Here is a 23,013-nt window from a genome sequence, read left to right as displayed (position 1 = left end):
GAATAGAGCCCACCTGGGGAATGATGGCTGATCCCTCGCTAGTAGGCAAGCCGATCTTGAAATGCCAGGACAGGAAGGTAGGCTTTCCAGGTACAGTGACATAACATGGGCCCACACACCCGGGCGCCACAGCCACGTGTTCTATACTTGAAAGCAAAGTGCTCCCTTGTAACGGAAAGCTCCTTCTGACACAGCAGCCTGCACATCTGTCCCATCCCCAGCGCTCTAATCTGCATGTCCCCGCAGCCCGAGCCTCGTCTCCAGGGATTACCCCTGCACATTGGACCCAAAGCTAGATTTTAAATCCCAAGCTAGTCCTCCTGTGGCCAGCCCACTCCTCTGCCAGCTGGCCCGGTGTACACTTGGGGCTTATCCTCTCTCTGAATATTAAAGGCAAGCTTAGTCAGGAAAGCGTATCTGCTACTTTAAAAGATGGAAAAGCAAAATTCGGTGCACCCCAAATCTGGTCTGCTGTGGGTGGGCCATGCCACCGCACACCCTCCCTCGGTGTGGAGAATCAGGAGCTGACACTTTTCCCAGATGCAGGCAGAGCGTGGTGCCTAATAGGCACTTAATAAATGTTTTCGGAAATGAATTGGAGCAATCTGAATTGACGGGAATTGCGGGTTTCACTTTCGATTAGCTTTCTGTGCCTCTTGAAGCTCTTTTGCATAAATAAAGGGCAATGTGACTAACCAAGCTCTCAGCTCCACATGGTAAAGCCCAGAACGCTGTTCTCAGGGGGAGACAGGAGACTGAGTTCTTGCCCCTGGCTTGCTGGGAGAGGAGGGACGCCTCTGGACCTCAGTTTCCCCTCTGTCAAGTGGGGCTAGTGATCCTTATCCTGTCCCCTTCCTTGCAGGTTACTGAGAAGGTCCCTGGGAGCAGGGGTGATTAGTCCTTTGGAAAAGGAGGGAGACACATGCAGGAGCAGAGGGGCCAGCCAGTCCATCAGGGCAGCAGTGAGGGAGGCTGTGAGCATGACCCCACACTTGTTCTCCGTGGGCTGCACGGTGCTCGCCAGACCCCGGCTACCGGGCACTGCCGTCCTCGCTCCTTACACTGGCCAGGGCCAAGGCCTGTACCGCCAGGCTCACCAGGTCTGCAATAACCTGCCGGCAGGGCTATAACCACCTTCCTTCCAACCCTTTAGTTCTAATTTCCATCAGCAAGTGCAAGTGAAAGGTCACAGCCTAAATAAACAAACAAATAAAAAAATCTCTCAGAGTGTGAAAATATAGGCGGGCTGCCAGGCCTGAGGGAAGAGCAGCTCATGCCCTCCAGGACAGCTGAGGACAGACCAGAAGGCAGAGGTGTGGTCCCCACTCCCTCCCTGGCTGAAAGGATGAGGAGTCCTGCCCAGAGACCCTTGCCCTGAGTCCAGGTCAGCTTGGTTCTCGTGCACCCAGAGACCCCAGCCAGCGGGGTCACTCTCTGCTCTGTGTTTCTTCAGTGGTGGGGGGTGGGAGGCAAGAGCATATTCTCTGTGGTGGAAGAAAGGGCCGCAGGACCTAGCCTGGGCTGGGTCCCAGTGTGGCCTGTGTGTTCTCACGGACATGCAGAGTAAGCACAGGGGCAGAGCCACTGACTCTACCTGGAAAGCTTTCAGGAAGAGGTGACATCTGAATGGGGTTTTGAAGCACAAATAGAAGTTCGCCAGGCAGATGAAGAGGGACCAGCAGGCTTAAAGGCATGAAAGCTCAGCATGTCTTCACTCCCCTGCGTTCCTGCCTCTGTTGATTGTGTCCCCCATCCGGGCAGCTGTTGTCCCATAACCTTGGCTGGGAAGGCTGGACAACAGACTTTGGCTCAGGAAGCTGATGCCACTTCTTTCCAGACCCAGGGAAGCCCAGGCAAACACTGTGGACCAGGAGTGCTGACCCCACCCTGCCATGAGAAGCTAGTCCCTGTTGGGGCCTTTGTCAGTGCCACCAAGCTGACCCACTGGGCTCTCAGTCTTTCTCTTTTGAGGTGGAGAGCCTGGCCCAGATGCACCTGTCACAGAAAGCAGAGCACTGGCCACTTTCCCCCAGTGTGGTCCCCGCCACCCTGGTCCCCTGCTCTGAGCCAGAGCAGGTGTTTGGCTGAATCCAGTGTCCCCCTCATTTTGCAGGGGAGCCTCTGAGGCCAGTCCTGAGTGGCACCCACGGAGCATCCCTCCAGGCTTTCTTCATCTGCCCTCTAGTACCAGCAATGAATGCTCTAAGATTCAGGAGCAGGAAGACACACCTTCTCCCCCCACCACCTTGCATATCCATCCCGCTTCCACTCATCCATTCTTTACTCACTGAGCACCTAGGTATTAAGCACCTGCCGGGTCACAGGCCTTGCCCTAGATGCCGGGAACATGGTGGTGAACCAGAGAGACATGCCGCTGCCTTTACGGGGCACTTGTCAGGCATAGGGGCAAACAGGATCCTGCTTGGATGGAAGGACCCACAGGGGCTCCTCTGGCTGAGTCCTTTCTAGAAGAGCTGGGAGGAGCTGGATGAGCCTGGGGGCAGCATGTCACAAAGGGGCCTCAGATATCACCAATCCGGCTGTCAAGCACCAGCACCAGAGCTCCAGAACCCATGCCCACACCTGTGGTCACCATGTCCCAGGGCCGTGGCCACACCATCCAGGCCCTCCCCAAGCCCCAGAAGCCTCTTGCCTGCTGCCATCACATTACCCTACCAGCCTTGGAACTTGCACTGCAGATAAAACATACCCTTATCACTCACAAGTGAATTGTAAATGTTATCTATTAAAGCACTTTGGATGCGAAATGTCATGTAAATTAATAGGATTTTAGAATAGGAAGGCACCAAAGGGAGTTCTCCTGCTCCGCTCCTGTTATTACCTTGAGCAATAATAATAAAAATAGAAATAAAAGTTATCATTCCACTTACTGAGCGATTACCGAGTGCCAGATAACCATGCTGAGCACCCGGCGCCATCCTCTCGTTGAATTTCACAGCAGCCTGACAAGGAGGCATCATTACCACGGTTACAGAGAAGGAGGCCGAGAGGGAAGTAACGGGACTTGTCTGGGATGGCACCACCAGCGAGTGAGGGAGATGGGATCTCGACCCCCTTGCTTTTAACCACAGTCGTGGACAGTTTCCCTTCACTTCTGGGCCTGGAGTCCACCTCTTAAATGGGACGGGTGACGTCTTCCTGCAGAGCCGCAGTGAGGCTCGTGGAGATGGTGCGGACAAGCCCCGTGGCCGGGAAGGCGCACCAGTCGTGGCCGCTGTTACTGTTTTCAGTGTAACAATTGGTTTTCTCACCGTCTTACTTTATAGGTGAGGAAACAGGCCCAGAGCTCCTACCATTCACCCTGTCAACTAGCTGTTTAAAAGTTTTCACCGCTTCTATGCTGGTTGTCAGTATGGTCTGCCCTGAGCACTCAGTACCTCCCCCACCACTCTGGGCTCCTTCCCAAGACTCCCTGACTGTCCCAGGTCCCCCAGCGATGCCCAGGCCAGCAGTGGTCTGTCGTTCAGTGCCTGGGACCTCCTATCTCTGCAGACAGGAGGTGGTGGAGTCTGCCTGTTACACGGAGGGAGCTTGTGGTCACAGATGTTAGTTTACTCACTGAGCTCGTGATGGGACCGAGGTGGGAAAGGTCTGGGGTGCTCAAGACGTGAGCTTGTCCTGTCCTGGCCCACAGAGGTGAGCGCCTTAGGACTGATGTTGGGAATTCTGCTGCTAAGTTTAGATTTAAATGGCTCAGCAAGACACTCTGGGGAGGAATCAAAATGTTGACTCTTTCTCTGGCAATTCAACATCTGAAATTGGGGAACAGGGAGAAACGTAAAAAGCCATCTGACCAGAGGGCTCTACAAGGAGCAGTGATCAGACCAGAGGTTTGTTCTTATGCCCATCAGTGGTAGGCAGGAGAACGTTTTAAAAGCAGAAACTGCAGTACCTGTGAGGAGTGGGAGAGGAAGGGCAGCGCTGTACGGAAAGAGAAATTCTCAGAATAGCTTATTAGAAGAGACCTCACTTTGACGGTCTGGGTCTCAGAGAGACAGGCAGAGATGTTTGTTCTCGGGGCACGCGAGTGTCCCCCGGTTATCCAGGGCCACAAACTGCTGTCCCAGGGCAGCCAGGGCCAACCTTGCAGTGAACTCCCCATGGCCATGCTCATCCTTGAGGTCTTGCTGGAGAGACAGGGTGATACTGGACAGTGTCCTCATCAGGCCAAAAGCCAGTGCCAGAGCCCTGGCCAGTCCTACAGAGGAGCCTCAGGCCAAGCCTGCACCAAGCTGGAACTCTGTAGGGTCCCTGCCCCCAACTCAGTGGGTGGTGACTGAAAAGCATGTTGAGGGGCCTGTGTCTTGGTCATGTGTGTTCCAGGGCCCACCTTGGTAATTTTTTTTTAACGGAATTGAGTTGTAGTGGTGAGCGGTCCGAGGACTAGGTCAAGGTCAGAGTCACAGGAACACCTGTATTCCTTTCCTTTGGCTTCCTTGATCTTAGAGAAAAGAACTAGTTAGAATGGCTACTTCTCTGCTCACTCAGCTATGAGGACACGGGAAGGGGCCTGGCTCCCAGCGAGGTGCGTCAGGGGCAGATCCGCCCCTTCTCCCGGGCAGAGTGAGCCGCAGCTCCCCTCTGCCCAGGGCCCTGCTTATCATGAACTGGAGTCTCTCCTGCCCAGGGCATTGGTTTGTGGGCAGCCTGGTCCCATGGGTGGACCCCCCTTTCCCATCAGGGGCGGGGAGTGGCTGTAAGCTCCATGAAGGCAGAGACTGTGCATGTTCGGTTCATAATCTCAGTGATTAGCACACTGCCTGGCATGTGGAGGGTACTCGGGGTTGAGGCAGGGTCTGGAGCTATGGAGTTCCCTGCAGGAGCTCTAGGTGTTGAGGGTGGGCTCTAGCTCTCTGTTGTGAGAGAAAGGCTCAACGGGAAGAAAAGAAGGGTGCTTGCTGGGCCAGTCCCCAGAGATAGGGCTCAGCTTCCTGCCTTCCAGGGGAGACCCAGCACCCAAGTGGACAGGCCCTAAAGCCGAGATCTCAGCTCCAGCTGCGCTTTTGGCATCCCCTGGGGAGCTTTAGAAGTTTCTGCTGTCCAGGCTATACTGCCAAGTGAGCATTTCAGCTGCTCTGAGGGTTGGATCCAGGCATCAGTATTTTTCGAGCTCCCCAAGGGAGCTCAGTGTGCAGCCTGGGTTTGGAACGGGCTGAGGAATTGCCGCGGAGGTCGGCTGTGGCCTGGAGCAGCAGCAGGTAGGCGAAGGGGCTCACTCTCCACGGGGCCGTGAGGCAGCCCCAAGCGCCTCCTGCTCTCCCTTCTCCCTCCGTCCGCAGCCCTTGCAGCTCCACGCTGTGAGCTGGAGCCAGGCCAGGGCTGAGACCCAGGGCCGTTGCCCAGAGTCGGTTACCAAGAGCAGATGAGAAGCTGCACGATGCCACGTGGAGGTAGGGGGCTGGCCTCGCCCCCGCTGGTCCTCGGGGCACGGTGGCCGCAGGCACTCTGTTTTGCTTGGAGCACCTCCGAGTCAGAAGCCATCTGGGCAAACACACACACCTTCATTCCTAGCCCTGCACCCTTGGTCTGCACTTGCCTCTTCTGGGGATTTTCTTTTGCTTCCAAAGGATGCTCCCTGACTTCTTGTTTTATGCTTCTGCAGCCCTTTCATCCATGCGGAGGTGTCTGACAACAAAATGTTATGAAACTTCACAAGGCTGTTTACGACAGGGTACCTTCCCTTCATCCCCATGGAAATGTCGAAAGAATTCTATATTATCTAAACATTAAGCCAAGCAGCAATTGCATGGAAAAACACGTATTGGGGGCAGTTTTTCTGCCATCACTCTGCTGTAGGTGCCAGTGCCCTTGGGGGCTCCTGGCCCCAGAGCCTGTCACCTTCCTTAAGCAACAGGGAGGATCCGGGACCAGGCTTCAGCTGTGGCGCCTTCCCCTACCCTTGTCCAGGCAGACCTGGCCTTCTCCTTGGCCTCTCTGCCTCCCTCTCCAGAGGGGTGTTAGCCAGGCTCCAAATGACTGTCATCTTCCCAGCAGAGGGCCAGGCATTTCCAGTCCACACTCCGGCACCCCTGCCACCAGCAGCAGCTCCCAGCCCTCTCCCCTGTCCTGGGGTCTCCCTGGGAAGGGCGCTGTTGGTATCCTCAGCGAATGTCAGACTTGCTCCTAGAAAGGAAATCAGATTTCTGTTTTGAATGCCAGGAACTTAGAGGCGGGGTGGGGGTTGTTTGTTTTTTGTGTTTTCCACATAGACATATAGTTGCTTCCTTCTACACTAAATTTTAGTTTGATCATGTAACTGTGTCTCTTTGGTTATCAGTTGCCCCTCTGTTATGCTTGAAACCCTGGGTCCTCGCACTCCAAATATGCGTCCTTCAACTTTTCCTTCTCTCACCCCCTTGCAGCTGCCGCGTTCTCTTGTCCTGCACAGAAGATAAAAGCTGTGGGTTTTCCTTAAGAGAACCAGCCCTGCCACACCAGGCAGGGAGAGTCCTGGGCCAATCAGATGACAGCTAGTAGCATTTCTAAACTCTTGGGATATGTTTCTTCCATTCTGGGTGACAAATTTCTTTTGCTTGCTGATTTTTGAGTATTCAGAGTCAGTAAAACAACCTTGGGTTTAGCCAAGAATGTGAGAACCATCTATAGAAGTTTCTGGAGGGGGAGACATAGCAGGTGCTAGGGAAGGGGACAGAGAGTGCCTTAAGCGATAACAACAGAGGAAAATTTGTCTTTCATAATGGACCATTCGGGTTGGTAACGCACATTACTTACCAGAGTGTTTCGAAAGCTTCCCCTCAAAACCACAGCCTGTTGGAGCCGTAAAGAACCTCGGAATTCCCTCATCTCCTCTTTTTGTGGGAGGCACAGAAGGGCCACATCCAAGTGGTAGCTGCGGCAGAGTATCCTCTCAGCAGTGCCCTCCCAGGCCCCAGGCAGCGTCTTCTCATGCCCAGCAGGGGAGAGGACACAAAGGAAGAGGTGCATGACACTACACCCCACATCGGACAGGACAGCAACACCCTCTCAGTGTTTATCGAAAACTAAGGCACCCAAGCTTCCGTTAAATCAGCGATTCTCTGCCCCCATTGTGCACCAGAATCCTCTGGAAGGATTGGATGGAGACACGGACCCACCTGCTCCTCTGAGTGTTGCTAAAGCCCCCCGGCCAGGAACATGACCTACTGCCCTGAGTGGAGACCCCAGTGGCTCTCACAGGGGATTGGCCACCACCTGGGTCTCAGGAGGGACTTCCTTCCGCACGGTAGCTGGGTGACTGCCCTAGTGGGACATGTGGCTCAGCTCCTACCCGAGGATAATTTGTCTCCCAGCCAGAGAAATAAGATGTGCATGTAAAAAATAACTGTGCTCTGGATAAGTAGCCACCAGGACATCCCACAGAAAATAAAAAGTAGGTATGTGGCATATAATTCTCAAAAGAACCACAAGTGCCACTGACTTCTAATTTGCAATAAAGTCCAGAAAAAGGTCCCATTCACTGTCAGTGGGACGGTGGCAGCTTTCACGTCAGTGAGTTACTAACCCCAGAGGTGTGCTAACACCAACCCTAGTGATGGACAGACTTCTGTTTGTCATGTTCTTACACAGAAAGATGGGTTCATGCAGGATGAGAGGTGAAGGAACTGCAGAGGTCATCTGGCCTATCCTCCTGGCAGGAGAGAGGAGTCGGTCACTCGGGGCCCAGAGAAGGGGAGACCATGTCACACAGCAAGGCAGGGCCAGGCTTTGAAGCTGCCCAGCCCAGTGAGCCTTCTCTTATAGCACCTGAGGGACCAAGGAGCTCCAGGCTATGGAGACTGGGTCATTGGGTGTGACTGCCATTAAACAGTGACAGCCTCTGCCTGTGCCTGGAACTCCACCACTGGTGCTTCATTCCTTTGTCTCCAGACATTTGTCTTTGAATGCAAGGTCCCCTCATAGGAGGAGCATACTACATTCCTATTACCTAAGTTCCCAGGTAGGCAACCTGGAGCTCTCAGGCGCCGAGATTGTTTTCTTTTTTCTCAGCCAAACCTTTTTCTCCTTTCTGCCTGATTTACTAGTAAGAAACGAGAAGACTGGACTGCTAGGGTCATGCCAGCGCACTTGGTCCAGTCACCGTTTGTAGAGCTGAACAGAAGAATGTATGTTCTAATGTGAGCTGTGGAAATTGAGCCCCCCTGTTATCAGTAAGGAGTCCCAGGCCCCCTGTGTGCTTGTGACCATCTGACCACATGGCCCACGGTGGAGAATGTGGGACAGAGCTGCATGGGGGAGAGTCCTGTCTGCAAGGCAGGGCAGGTGGCTGGACGGAGACCTAATGGGACTCATCAAAACGTCAGCTAACACTCGTTGAAGCTGGCTCCCTGGCAGGCATTCGCCTAAGCACTTCGCACCTATTAACCCAACACTGACATGGTCACTTCCTCTAAAGACTGGGGCATCATGGCACAGAAAGGTTAAGCAACTTGCCCAGATTCACACAGCTAGTAAGTGACTGTGTGCACATGCTAGTGGCCAAGGATTTGGACCCAGACAGACTCCATGTCTGTGCACCCAGCTACTGTGCAAGCCTGCCTCACCAGGAGAAGCCTGGGTACCCCCTCGTGCGCTGGCCGGGCAGGCTGTGTTGAAGAGGGGCCCCCTCTTGGCACTGCCAGCAGTAGACAGGAGATGGTCGTCTCCCCCACCCCGGGCCATAGGGTGCTAGGGCAGCCGTGGGCACTCATGGACCAGGGGGCACTGCCATTGCATTGCTTTGGCCTCAGCCACGTGAGAAGCCTGAGCCCTGCAGACCTTCTGCCTAATCCCTGTGGTCGTCCCCGAATCCCCATGCCGCGGTGCTCCTCTCCTTGACAGCCCAGACACCCTGTCCCTTCAAAAATAAAATAAGAGGGGTTTCCTGGGGAGCTGGACTGCCACAGGGGAGCCCGGCTCCTCCAGGTCTGGGGAGAGATGCTGCAAACGGGACCACAAGGCCAGTCTGCAAAGCTGCTCCTCCCTGCTCTTCCAGATCCAGCCCCGGAAATGCATTCCCACAGGCCCACAAGCTGGGGCCACCACGCTTCCCTGGCCCCTGTTAGCCCCTGGCTGGAGCAGCCCCAGCCCCAACACACACACACACACACACACACACTCACACGCATGCACACATGCACACGTACACACACCTTTCCTGGTTCTGTGCTTGCCTATCCCCTACAAGCCCAGCCACCAAGGAGAGCCCATTGGAAATACCATCAGGGACTTATCCGCCAAGTCATCTGAGAGCACATTTGGGGTGACCGGTGAGGCCGCAGGTGGATGGCAGGGAGCTGGGGAAGGACAGGCCGTGTGGTAGGGGCTGTGGCCCTGTGCTATGAGGGCTGCGGGCTCTCTCGCTGTGGGAGGAGGACTAGGTGGCTCTGCTCCCCCAGCCCAGTTTCTCATACCTGTCACTCTGTTGAGCCGCATTTTGATAGTTTTAGATTAAATCCCAGCCCTTAGCGACGGGCTGCTCAGTCTCCAGCAGGAGCCTTTATCTGAGATTAAGGATAATGGGTTTCCTTGGATATGTTTTATTCCCCTTCCTCTTTCTCTTGGACCATTTGTCCCAAATGCGCTCAACTCCAGAAAATAGACCTTTTGTTAAGTCTTTTTATTGATTAAACTCCCCTCTCGAAATTCTGCCCCCCTGACACACACACACACCACCACCACCACCACCACCACCTTGTCATGTGTCCAGGAGAACCTTCTGCTTCAAGTGCACGAGAGAGAGAGCCCAAGAATAACGTGACCTTCCTTCTCTCCTCACCTGCTCCCTCCTCCCTCAGGGTCCCCCCTGCTCTCCGCCTGCAGTGAGCCTGGTGTACTGAGAATTGGGACAGGGAGAAATAACTTGACTTCTTCCTTATTTTCCTTCAGCACATTGCGCCCACACCCACATCTTCAGAAATCTAGATCCTGCGTGGAAGAAATGGGGAGAGGACTTGGTGGGGGCGTCCCTTCCTTGGTGTCCAGCAGGGGGAGGGAGCACCCCCCAGGCGTGTGCCTGTGGTCTGCATGGGAGCTGGGAGGCCCATTCCAGCAGCCAGGGCCCACCGCGCGCATTTATTTCACCTGGATCTTTCTTTTCCCCCCTCAACAGCCCTATTGCCATATTTAAATGCAAGTATGTCTCTTTTCATTGGCATTTTCAGTAGCTTAGCCTGACCTTCTTAGAGTAGCTTGTTCCCTTTTGAACTTCTTTCCTCCCGGTAGTTCCATGTAGCTAGGACGATAGTCTTAGAGCGTAGTGGCTTCTAGTTTCCTGTCTGGGGTGGCTCTTCTCTCCTTTCCTCTCCCACCCCCTGCTCCCTGCCCTCTGTGGTGCATGTCTCCCCCTCTGTCCTGTGCCAAGTCCTGATTTGGGAGGGTCCGTGGCTAAAGCCGACGGCTCTGGGGGGCTGTGGTTTACATGCTGCCGGCTCTGGCACACATTGAAAACCACAGCCACTGGAAATGGGTCTGGGGATCAGGCCTCCAAGTGTCTGCCTGGATGGAGAGGGTGTTTGTTTCACGGGTGTGGGAGTGTATCTGTGTGTGTGTCCCGGTCGGTGTGTGGCTGTGTGCCCACATGCTAGTGGCCAAGGGGAGCCCAAGGGAGGGGACTCGCTCACCTCTTCCTTTGCCTGGACACTGGGTCACCTTGTCCTTCTGACTTTTAGTCCCATTGCTGGGATAGCCTTTCTGCCTGGTGCCTTATTATCAATAGATAGCATACGCCTTGATCAACAAGCTTTTTGATTGCACAAGGACTTGATCAAGAGCCCTAGGAGACCCTGCAATGCCGGCTCGATCAGGGACGGTGGAGCTCCAGCAGAAGAGCCGAATCTAAGTCCCTGTCACTGGGCCTCGGGAGGCTGAAATACAGAGAGATGAAGCCATGGGGCTCACCCCTCGTAGGTGCTGCAGCCCTACGCTCGCTCCCACAGCTGGCTTCGTGCCCACGCAGTCAGCCCGACGCCCGGGATGCTTCGCCCTCAGACCCGGGGCGGCGACACTGCTGACATGACAAAGCCTGGAACTAAGGTGGCCGGGCCAGCCTGCAGAGCCTTTGGAGAACGGCTAGAGTTAAGCCGTCTCCTGGCCAAGGTGCCTTTTCTGGTGCCTATTCCATCCCAGGGGCCGCTGGTCTGTGGCTCAGGGCCGACCGCTCCCTGCGGACAGCCCAGCCGTGCTTGGTCCTGCCCTGGAGGAGTCCCTGGGAATCACCAGGTGTCAGTGCGGAGGTGGCAGGGAGCTCACCTTGGCTTTCCAGAGGCATTCCTCCCAGTCCTCTGCCTTCTAGAACCCGTTTCCAGGGTGGCAAATGTATGAGCACCCCACACCCAGATACGCTGTGCCCTCCAGAAGCCAGAAAGCCTCCGATCTGTGTCTCCCACCCCCCACACCTGACCCGTGGAGATGCCCCCCATCTTTTGTGTGGAGGGTGGGGGGTGCAGCCTGTGAGACAGGGCTGTCCTCGGCCCTTTCCAGGATCCCTCCTTGACACCAGCTTCTGTCTCTCCACCAGGCTTCCCAGCAGCAGCTTACGGACCAGTGGCAGCAGCGGCGGTGGCAGCAGCAAGAGGATCAGGTAGGAAGGTGTATGGGACAGGTGGCTCCCAGGCATGCCCCAGTGTGCAGGGGAAGGTAAAGGCCCTGTTGGATCTGTGTGGCTGCGTCTGTCCACTCCTCTCACCCCAGCCCAGAGGGTGGACACAGGGAGGCTCGGGCCAGGCCGGGGTCCGTCACGGGACTGCAAACCCATGGTAGATTATTATTCTATCATCGAAAAAAAAAGAAAGAAAAATGAATTGCTTTTTGACTTTGGGTGGCCCCTTCACCTGACAGCCAGCTACAGGGCACCTGTGGTCACTTCCCTCCGTGGCTTTTGCTGGTTCACAAGGCTCCCTTCCTCGGGTTTCTGGCTCAGCCAGGGAATGTGTGGGTTCTCAAAGGGAAGCTCAGAGCCCGTCCATGTGTTCCCCGCCTGGAGCAAGCAGTCCTCTTGGCTCCTGCTGCCCCTGGCAGGTGCGCCTGCTGATCCAGCTAAACCCCAGAGCTCCTAAAGCCCAAAAGAAGGGCGAGCCCTGACCTCAGCGAATGAGTTGCAATTTCCTGAAGTCCCTGTTGCCTCTCAGACACTCTTAGCAGAGATAAGAGAGCTTCTGGACTCCAGCTGCCCAGCTGCCACGGATTTTCCCTCCCATGAGGTTGGCCCATCCTTTGGTCTCCAAATTCAGCCTTTTAGGAGGTCTGGAATCCCTCAAGGGAGGTGGGAGCATTTTCCCAGTGGCACTATGGGGTCAAGCCTTTTGTCACCCCCCCCCCCATGCTCACTGCCTTCCTCAGCAAGCAGGGCTTCTGCGGGGTGCTGGGGCCCCAGGGAGGCCTCCTGGCCTCCCTCCTGCCCTTGGCCACAGAGAGGCCCCTCTCCTCCTGAGCTCTGGTTTGCAGCAGCTTTCTCCCCACCCTGCGGACAGGGCGCTAGAGCACCAGGGAAGTGATGAGTTTGATGTAACAGAGCTCTGAGGAGGGTGGGAGAGGGAGGTGCTGGGGAGGGTACCAAGAAATGGGGCATCGAAAGCCCAGAGGGCCAATGCCCAAAACCCAAACCCTCTGTGACAAGAAACTGGCACAGTGAGGCCCGTTAGAAACGTCAGTAAAAATCCGTTCCATGCAAACTGGCACTGCCTCAAGCTACAAAGGATCCACTGCTGTGAATCACCCACTGGGGGCTTATTTGGAGGGACCAGGGAAATTGTCAGGGGCAGCTGAGGGGCAGTTCGCCAGAAAGCCGAGCAGACTGGCTGGCAGGTCCAGAGAGCTGGGTGCCCTTCCTTAGCACCCACCTGCCCTAGCAGCCTTCAAAGGCCTCGCTGCCCTCTGGCCAGTGTCCCTGACAGCTGCCGCATGTCACCCTGTTCCATTTGGATTTTTAACTTGAGTGCTTTATAAACGAGCCTCTCTCCTACCTGGGCCTGGTGGGAGGGGACGATACAAAAAAACTTGAGATTTTTGAGTGTTATTGGTTTTGTTTTCTCCGTTCAGTTTCTTTCTTATTATAACTTGGATTATGAAACTAAACTTTAACCCGAAATTAACCCTGCCTCTCTCCCCACCCCACTCTCCCTGACTTCATGGCAAGTTTAAAGGGCAGCATGGGGTTCTTCGTGAGTCCGAGTGGTCTCCCCGTTGTCTGTGCCCCCTTCCGCCACCCTCACCTTCTCACGACCCCCAGAGCCAGGCGGGAGCCCCACCCACCCCCTCTAACTCCTAATCCCAAAGGTCAGAGCCATCTCCAACCACACGTTTGTTTTTTTTCAGGATCAGTGGTGTTTTATTTGTAGCCATTTCCATCGGGAGCAAAGTCTCCCAGAGGCCGTCCTGGGCCGGCCATGCTCATCGCTGCACTGTTAGTGAACTCTATTCAGGAGTGTGCACCCCGACCGCCTGCCCCACACCAGCCTGCAGAGAGCAAGGCGTACACCCTCCACCCCGAGGTGGTGCCCTGTCCCCCAGAGTGCAGGCTCATCCAGGAAGCTACAGGCACCCCGCAGGGCTGCCTGGGGTTAGGGGCTGGGGCTGTACCCAGGGGCGATGGCTAGGCTGTTCCTGCCAGAGGCAGGCCACCACCTGGTGGGAGACACCTGTCTGTGTGTAGACAGGGTGGCCCCCACCCCCTACCTTCCTTTGGATCTGGAGCAGGGTTACAAGGTTGGAGAAGGAAGAGCTCTGCCTTTCTTTCTTGTAGTGAATGTTGGCCTGTAAGACCATCCCCTCCCTCTTTGAGAAAATGACCCGGACTCCTGGCAGGATGGTCCATTTACTTACCTGTTTGTTGTGGCCCCTCGGTGGCACGTTGGCATGGATGTGAGAAGGCCACACACACTGGTTGGGGTTTCTGCATCAGCCCAGGCCAGCACTGGCTCACCAAGGACTCTTGTCGGGTTCTACCTTCACCCGCTCCTGCAACCCTGCACCCCGTCCAAGCTCCTTCCCAGGGGGTAGGGGTGCTCCTTCAGCCTCCCGAGCCAGGGCCAGCAGCCTTGGCCATGGGAGGGAGCCATAAGGTCAGCTGCACTCCCGGGAGAAGCTGGGTCAGGGAGGTTCCGTGCAGTACCAGCCCTGAGCTTGGTACGGCGCTGGACCTGGCAGGCTGACTCAGAACAGCGGGAACAGCGGCCTCTGCTCCCCAGGGCTTTCAGGCATGGGCTAGGGGTTAGGCATCATATAAAAGGCCCTTTTTTTGTTTTTCATTTTTGTCTAGCTCCACAGTGTCGTTTTGGGGTTTTTTTCTCTCTCATTATGAGGTACTGGCGGAGCTTCCAGAGGCAGAAGCCCCTGCGGAGGGCCGTGGGGGTGGGAAGCCGCTTCGCCTTTGCTCAGGTTGGCAACTCGTATCCGTCAGGGCTGCCGTGTCAGGGTAGGAGGTCCGGGGGGCCTCGAGCTCTGCACCCACCTCTGCCGGCTCCTCTGGGCCAGCCTGCCCACCTTTTCTTCATTCACTCAGGACCTGAGGTGCGCAGGGCTCAGGGGCCCCCCGGGGAGGTCCCTGCCGACTCCTAGATAACTTCACTATCAGTGGTCACTTTTCTTTTACCTTCACCCGGTAGTTTGAACTGTCATCTTTTCTTGTGCTCAGTCGAGAGTTTGTTTGTTTATTTTGATTGTGTTCATTCAGTTCCAATGGCCCCATCATGTCCCGCCCAACCCTCGATCCTGTCTGGCCAAGGCCTCCCCCACAGGTGAGGGAAGTGGTTCGCACTTTCGGGCTATTTTATTTCCGGGTGACATCCCAGGTGGGTCCGTTTATCAGTCTTAGAGCTTCTGAGGCCCCTCCCCGCCCCCCAGCCCATCTCGGGCCCCAGCCAGGACCCCTTACTGTACTTTATACTTGCCAGCTTTATTCCAATGTAGTAACGAGCTCCTGACGGTGGTGGTGAGTGTGAGAGTCACATTTCTGTTGTCTTTTCTCTTGCTTGGTTGGGGCTGCGGTGAGAGAGTGTCTCTGAGGCATCCTTTCCCGCCTCTCTTACACTAGGATCTGCACACCTCCTCTCAAACACTCTTCTGAGCACGCTCAGCGGGAAGGTTTGTCCACACCTATTAATCCTCTCTCGGTGTCCAGCTTCCTGTTAGTACCAGCTGGTTTGCATGTTTTTGCTTGTTCAGATGAAACAGTTCAAGAAACAAACTCATATCCAACTCTCGAGAAATGTCTTTTCTTTTTTTGTACTTTCGTTTTTGATTTTTATTTTTTTATTAGTTACAACTCCAAAACACCTGTTGTCCAGTAAAACATTTCACACCTCCCTGCCTGTTCTTAGATTGTATGTATCTGTGGGACTGAACTAAATGCATGCACTGTAGTCGATGTCCTGGTAGCTGTAGCTGTAGTTGTAGAACATGCATTGTTGAGTTGATATTACAGGGCCTCTGACAGTGCGGCGCGGCCCGGCTGTCTACAGGATAGCGCGGGGGGCCAGCAGGAGAAGGGGCTCCATATTTTCAATGTTGCCCAGGGGCTTGGATCCATGTTCTCGCCATCAGCCACCACCACCTCTCCTCACACTCCCTGCTCCCCCAGTCCAGAACTGGGTCACCATCCTCAGCTCTAGCCCTCCCAACTGAGGCCTCTGTCATAGGGTCAACTATAGGGAAAGAGAATGGAACCAGGATTGGGAGGAGTCTTCAAGTTTTCTCTTGTTCTTCCTCATGTGGTTCTTGAACACAGCAGATCTATCTTTCTTGCTTAGGGACTACCAGCAAGGCTCCTCCAAGCCCTCTACTCCTTTGCTGGCTCACATTCAGCATGAGATATGGGGCAACAGGAGCGAAGATCTGAAGATCCTCCGTCTGCAGATGGGGAATGCATTTTGGTCCTTGACAAGGCCAGCATGGTTCTCATGGCTGGTGAAGGGGAAGGAGAAGCCTTTAGATGAGCTCTCCCAGGGGTGGGACACATGAGGGAGACTGGTGACCCTGGAGGTGACAGGCATGGCTGCAGGGGCGGGGCTGGAACTGTCAAGGAGGAGTTTTCCTCCATCTCCCCGGAAGATCTCCCAGTCCTGCTGCCTTTGCCCCCAGCTCAGGAATACGTGCGGTCAGTCGTTTGTGGACACTGCCTTCCCTATATTTGTGGTGACATGCCATAAAGGAGTGCCAGAGGCCTCTTGGAGCTTTCAGAGATATCCCTAATCTTTGATGGGAGACAGAAGTCCAGGAAGTCACAGAGTCCATGAAGTCCCCAAGAGTGTGAAGTGACAGAAATGGTAGCTCCATGGAGAGCAGTGGTGCTTCGGAAGTCGGTGGCACAGTCAGGGGGACCGGGGATTGGGTGCAAGCAGGCCAATTGGCTGCAGAACGAGAGCCCCGAGGCCCAGGGAGGGAAGTTCACGAGGTGCCATGCTTCCGGCTTGGCCTTCATGGGGGGGGGGGGAGGGCAGAGGGAAGGTCTGGAACTGTGAGGCTTCCGGGTGGCCAAAGCTGCAGGTGGATCCAGGCTGGGGAGCAGGAGAAGAGGGTGGGGACAGAAGGCAGGGAGAGTAGGAAATCACCCCTATTGGCCTAAATCCTAAGTCTGGCTCTGCTTTAAGAACACGGCTGTGCCGTCCTGTGGCTGGACATCCTAAGAGTTTCTGTTCTAGCAGGTAGAATGAACAAAAGTAAAACTCAAATTTGGGGTGAGAATAGTTGAACTTGAACCATCAAAGAAAATGCTTTGGGGAAGAGAGTAGATCTCACAAAGCAGGAATGCCTTTCCCCCGGTCTCAGGATATTTTCTACGTTCCTATGACAGCCTAAGCCTGATACATATTCAGGGCCAAGGGGCATGAATGATAGCATCCCACACACACTCCTGCAGCTGCTAGAGCGGTCAGGGAGTTATTTGCATCAGTTGCGACCTAGGCTTTAGGGTTCCCAGGTGTTGCTTTCAACAAGCGCACATTGAAGCTTTGGTTTGTGCCAAGCACCAAGGAATACATAGGCAGATAACACATCTCTTCAGTGGTCTGAGAATCCAGATCCTTCCCCTGAAAGCCCCTATTTCCCATGAGGCATTGTTTCTGACACTGTCAGCTTCACTAAAAACAGGAGAACGGATCAATGTGCTGCTTTCTTTTCTGAAGATAGCTTTCCGTCAGCACAGTCCAGGGTCCAGGAAGGCAGGGTGGGCTGCTGTGAAGCAGCAAGCATTCTCTGGGGGCTATGACCCTAAGGTGGCCCATTTGTGGGTAATGTCATGGGGACACCCTCTCGCTGGGAGAGACCCACATCTGTGGCCATGGAGCAGAGCCAGTGCAGTAGCCCAGAGGGAGAGCAGATCTGTGACCCCTTAGGACCAGCTGCGGCAACCCGCCAGCATTACCTGAAAGACCATTTCTAAACACGTTATCTCCCGATCCACTGCCTTGTGTTCGGGTGGTGGCCCACCTTGTTTTTCAGTTTGTCATTAAAATCCTCATTTCGGGGAGAGCCAGCATTTTCCCCTTAAAGAATCTAGCATTGGATTTCAGTAACCCCAGTGAATTTATAATAATGTGCAAAGCCACCTGCCACTGACCTCAGCTTCATTCATTTTCCAGGGGCTTTCGGACCAACCCTGTTGAGGATAAAATACATCAACTCTAATCAATAATTTTGTAATAGAAATACCATGCACTTGATAAATCAACTCTAGTGCAATTAGTGACCAGCCTTGAAGCCCAGGCCTAAATATAAGTTAATCCTAAAGTGAATGGAGTGGAGGAATGTTAATGGTCTTTTAAATCAGTGGAATTATTTCCAGTGGGTGGCACGTCCGTCCGTGCCTGCCCCCTGCGCTGTTGGACCCCACTCTCATGCTGGCTGTGGAGGAGGGGTGGGAATTGTGGTGGTGCCTCTGGGAGCTCCCTAAGCAGATGTAGGGCACAACAGGGAGGGATAGAGGGACCCCCTCCTTGCATCCTGGCCTGGGTGGGAGTACTGCGGTCTGGGGAGCCCCGAAGCTAGAGAAGCCCCCTCGTTGGTGAGAATCGTCAAAAGAGCACACACTTTAGTGAACTTGGTTCCTTATGCTTCTGCAGATCAGACTGTCATGCCAGTTAGGGCAGCTACCCCACGAGACAGGCAGGAAGGCGGAAGTTTGGGGCCTGATTTGACATGTTTGTTTGTTTCCGTGAGAAGGCTGGACTGCAGAATGGTTACATGACTTATCCAAAGTCACACAGCTGGTCACCTGAGGAGCAAGGCTTTGGTCAAGGATGAAGAGCCCTGAACTTGAACCCCTGGTCTTTGGCCTCCTTGAAGTGGCCCTGTGGAGGAGCTGAGTTTGTTCACGCAGGACTCACCTGCCGCCTGGACGGCATGCAAGCACTCGGCGCCCAAGACCTCACAGCCCGACTTTCAGATGTAGATTTCAGAACAGGGCCTGGGACATATCTGCCATAGAGTTTAATCAGCAGATGTCTATTCTGTGTGTAACAACACTGACTATCATGTGCGGCAGGCACTATCCTAGGCTTCGGATCAGAGCCCTTTGGGCTGTATGAGAAACCCGCCTGGCATGGTTAAACATGATAGGGGATTTCTTGCAAGATATCTTGGAAGCTCCATAGAAGAGTGGGCTCATGTGTGGATTGTTCAGGGCTTTCTTCTTACAGTTCTCTTTACTTTGCCCTCCTTCTTATTTCAATATTGTCTTTATGCTGGCTTTCCTTTGGTGGCAAAATCACTGCAACAGCTTCTTGCTTTGCACCACCCCGGTCTAGAAGTGGGGGAGATGTCAGGTGGTCCCAAATTCAAGCAAAAAGTCCAGCTGCTTGGCTACGGCAGAACTAATCACTGAAGATGGGATCCATCCTCCTCTAACCTGAATAGCTGTTGCACAGTGGGAGAAGGATGGATGTCCAAAGGACAAGGTTTTGACAGAGTGGAAAGGGAGAATGGTGCTGGATAGACAAGCAGTGAATCCCCACCACCACCCCGGAAGTCCATAGATGAATACAGAGCCCAACCCCTGCCCTCAGGGTCTCCACCTTCCGTGGGACTAACACGTACTCACAACGGCCTGGCAAAAGGAGCATGGTGGAGGAATTGATTAGCTTTGTCTAGGAAGTCAGGGAAGGTGTCACAAGGGAGAGCCAGTTTCCAATAGGAGCTCCCAGAGGGACCATGGGGAACAGCATGTGCAAAGCCACCAGACCAAGAAGAGTAGAGTGAACTTGAAGCCCTGCAGATGGTTCACCCGGGCTGAAGAATAATACGCAGTTGGGGCCAGGGCATGGGAATGAAGCTGAAGAGCTGGGCAGAGCCAGAACAGGAGGTCCTGGCGCCATGATTCACATAGGCATCTAGGAACCTCAGAGAGGCCTGAAACCAGGACGTGACATCAGTGGTCTATATTAGACAAACCTTGACATCAGTCTCCAGGGTAGATTAGAGAGATGGCATTGAAGGCAGGAGGACATGTGACAAATAGTTCATATACATTGTATGCACTCCATAAATGTTCATATATAGCTGCCCAGGAAGATGCCGCAGGCCTTTTGCTCCCCCCAGTTGGCTGATTAATTCTGGGCTCAGCATCATGCTGGAGGCTGGGGTGAGATGTGGAATTCCGGGGAATGTTTTTTGCCTTCAACAAGCTCCTGGTCTTCTGGAGAGGGCACAGCACACAATGGACATTAGAGCTGGTCTTCAGTAAGGCTGGATTCCTGCATGGGCAGAGGGCATTCAGCAGGCAGGAAGCTTGGGTGCAAGGCAAGACTTGCGGTGGACCTTGAAGGGTTCGGATTGGAAGGCGAGAGGACCCTTTAGGTGAGAGAACTTGGATGAAAGGGTGGTAATGGGGTGAGCAGGCCAGTGGTTGGGTGACAGGACCTATATAGGCTTGAAGAGATAGAGACAGGCTAGATTCTAGGAGGCTTGGAAGCCAGATCGATATCGTCATATTCCTGGGGAGGATGGGTTCATATTCTTTATGGCAGAGAAGCTTATTAAGAATGGAAACAGCTAAAAGTACAGAACCAGCTAAGGAATAGCAACCTGGCAGCTGCCCCACAGAGCACAGCCTGACCCCTAGTCCCCAGGACAGGGGGTGGGTTTGTGGCCTGGAACAAGGGGAAGGGAGCAAGGCAGCAAGGAGGGCATTCCATCCCGAACTCCACCGCAGTTTCCTGGGACCCTCCTCTGCTTCTGCAACAAGCTATTACACATTTATTGCTCTGGACTATCGGTTCCCAGTCCTGTGCCCTCATGGCATCCACTGCCCCATCCTTCCTGCCAGTCCATTTCCCTCTGTCCTTACCTTGCTCTGTTAAAATCTGAGTCAGACTGCCAGGAAGCCACACCTGATTCACTCTGCCTGGGCTCCTCCACATTGGCTCTAGCTCTTCACCACAAGCTGCGTCCTCAGTCTTCTTCCTGATTGGTGAGTTTTCCTGAATGAACAGTGTGGCTTTGAGTCCTTGGAAGGAGTTTTGACTGTGTCTCAGAGTAGTGCCTGCCTTCTCCAGCAGTACAAACCATCAGTCCTTGAGGAGCCAAAGTCAGCCTCTTGTAAGTATACGTGAGTCATTACTATGCAGTTAGAGAAAGCAGAAAGTAAAGGGGCCCTTTGTTCCTGAGTGCTAATTAATATTAATAAAAATGGTCTCCCCTTTCTAGCCGGGGATCCTGCAGAACAGGAAGCAGGCAAACAGTGCTTCTGAACAGCCATGATTGGCTGTTGGAATTAAATCTGTCAGGATGAGAGAGCCACTCTGTAGCATGGACAGGAGGCTTCCCACAAAATTCACACCCACCTGGGAGATTCCACAAGAGAAGGATATCTTGGAAGTGGCTGACAGAATGCTAGAGACACTTCCCAGCCAATTTTAATAAAATAATGGTAATACTTATACGTTGATCATAACTCATATGTATTACGAGTGAGCCAAATACCATGCCAAGCCCACCTGCCTTATCCCATTAAATTCTTATAACCTTCTGAAACAGGCACTATAATTCCCATTTTAAAGATTTAAAAACTGTAGCTGAGATAGCTTGTCTGAGGCTGCAGACACAGGATGTGAGTCTAGGTCTGACTCATCAGATCTGTGCTCTGGGCCGCTGACGACGTGCGTTCCATCACTCCAGGCCTCTGATGCCTGAGCAAAGCTCTGCATCTTTAAAACATACCCTGAACAAAAAAGCCACCATGGCCATCAACTCGATTCTCCATATCCTTGGGGGAGGAGAGAACCCCAAATCATTTATAAGAGGCCTCAGGAAGCATATGTTTTTTTTTTTTTGCACCTGCTTGTGCTGGTGCAGACTTAACGTCATGGTTCTGTCTGGCTTTGGCTGACATTTCTGATCTGACTTCTGGTCCCTGAATCCTTTCAGACAAAGGAGGCTCAGAGGAGGTGTGGTCAGGTCACAGGGAGTCAGCCTGAAGGTAATTATTTGGAAGGAGCCTTTAGCTAAAACAAGATTGAAGGAAGTGAGCCACTGCCCAAAAGAAATTAGGTGATGGAGCAAGGGAAAGCCTCTTTGGGCAGGACAGACTTTCTCCATAAGGATGTCATCATCCTTTCCTGTGAGCTGTGAGGACTGAATCTGGAAGGTCGCTGAGAAGCCCAGCCCTGGGAGGGGATTGGCAGCCCAGTTGCTGGGGCTTTGCTTTGGGCCAATGGCTGGGGAAGGGTACGGCCGGGGGCGGGAGCAGTGGGCTCCTCGGCCAATCGTCCTGCAGAGGGGCTGGGCTCCTGGTACCATGGCAACCAGGAGCAATGGCTCATTTGTTTTGTAGATAAGTAATTACCTGGCAATTAGAGAGAGCTAAAAATAAAGGGGCCCTTTGTTCCTGGTTACTTATTAATATTAGTAAAATGATCTGTCCAGGTCTGTGGTAAACAATGCAAACCTGTGCTTCTGAGCTGGAGCCCACTGTGGAAGGCAAAGGCTGCCCAAAGCCCCTGTCCCCTTCTTTTTTGGGAAGTTAGTTCTGCCTGTAACCTGCAGAGAGTTGGTTTTCCTGGCCTAGGGGGAAGAAGAGGGGCTCAGCCACACAGACACAGGGGACCCATAATGCCCGGGAGTCAGGGAGCCAGGGTGTCCGTTAGTCACTGACCCAGGCAGAAGGGTCTGGCCGTGACAACCCATCCTCCAGAGAAAAGACCAGAAACACAGCAGCAAAACCAGAAAATGTGGGCTGATGTTGGAGGAAACCCTTGTCCAGTTTTGCTGTGTATTCTTGGCCCTGTTGTTTGACTCCTGGGTCTAGATTGTTCAACTCCAGGTACATAGAATAGTCTTTCACCTTCCACTGAGGTAGCTCCGGAGATTTTCATGTCTCCTTTCTCAGCTGGCTTGAAGAGAAATCAAGCTTGGAAAGATATGCAGTGTTCAGGGATTGCCGCCCACCCCCTCACCCCCCGCCCCGTCCCTTGCCCTGGCTCGGGACAGAAAGAGTTTGGAGGCTTCCCTTATATCCCTGACCCTTCGCAGAGGGAGGGACACCTTGGGGATTACTCAGATAAGGATGGTAAGCAGCAGCTTTAAGGGGGGGAAAAAGAAGGAAAAACGATAAGAGCCTAGAAGGACAAGTGGGGAATTAGAAGACGTGGTTCCAGTCCAGCTTCCGCCACTGACAGGCTGGGCGATTTGGGGAGGGCAAAGGATTTCAGACTAGAGGGCCCTGGGACCGTTCAGCTCTAAAGCTCTGTATTGCTTCTGTTACCAAAGCCCTCCATCCTTTGTCGTTTCGATGAAAGGGGTGACAGTGTCAGTGCTTTAAGATTTGAGAGAAGTGAGTAGAGAGAAAGCCTAGAACTTCCAAGTGATGAGGCAACTTGGTAGGGATGCATAAGGTAACAGTCAGTCATGCATTGTTTTAAATGCGTGAAGGCAATGAGAGGGACAGAAATACAGTTTCCCTCCCTTATCGCGGGTATTACATTCTAGACCCTCCCCACCCCCCCACCCCCGCGATAGCTGAAAATCTGCAAAGTAGGAACCTTACTTACATTTATTTTAGTATTTATATGTATTTTAAGGCTTTAT

General features: G+C 53.7%; 1 protein-coding gene across 7 annotated transcripts in view; it reads left to right on the top strand.

The window, feature by feature from the left end:
• MSI2 (musashi RNA binding protein 2) overlaps window positions 1-23,013 on the top strand; it is a 371,942-nt gene that overhangs the window by 332,863 nt on the left and 16,066 nt on the right. For 3 of the 7 annotated variants that reach the window (XM_090257700.1, XM_090257694.1, XM_090257692.1), the window contains exons 11-12: window positions 10,109-10,132; window positions 11,516-11,578. In XM_090257700.1, the coding sequence (XP_090113826.1) occupies window positions 10,109-10,132; window positions 11,516-11,578 (87 nt within the window). Of the gene's footprint in view, window positions 1-10,108; window positions 10,133-11,515; window positions 11,579-15,028; window positions 15,079-23,013 lie in introns of all 7 variants that reach the window. The other 4 variants (XM_090257698.1, XM_090257697.1, XM_090257696.1 and 1 more) reach the window with 2 other exon arrangements.

Source organism: Furipterus horrens, unplaced genomic scaffold (assembly GCF_987537825.1).
Source record: "Furipterus horrens unplaced genomic scaffold, mFurHor1.1.pri manual_scaffold_11, whole genome shotgun sequence".
NCBI lineage: Eukaryota > Metazoa > Chordata > Mammalia > Chiroptera > Furipteridae > Furipterus > Furipterus horrens.
The sequence above is the reverse complement of the archived record's forward strand: the minus strand, read 5'-3'. Positions and strand labels throughout refer to the sequence as shown.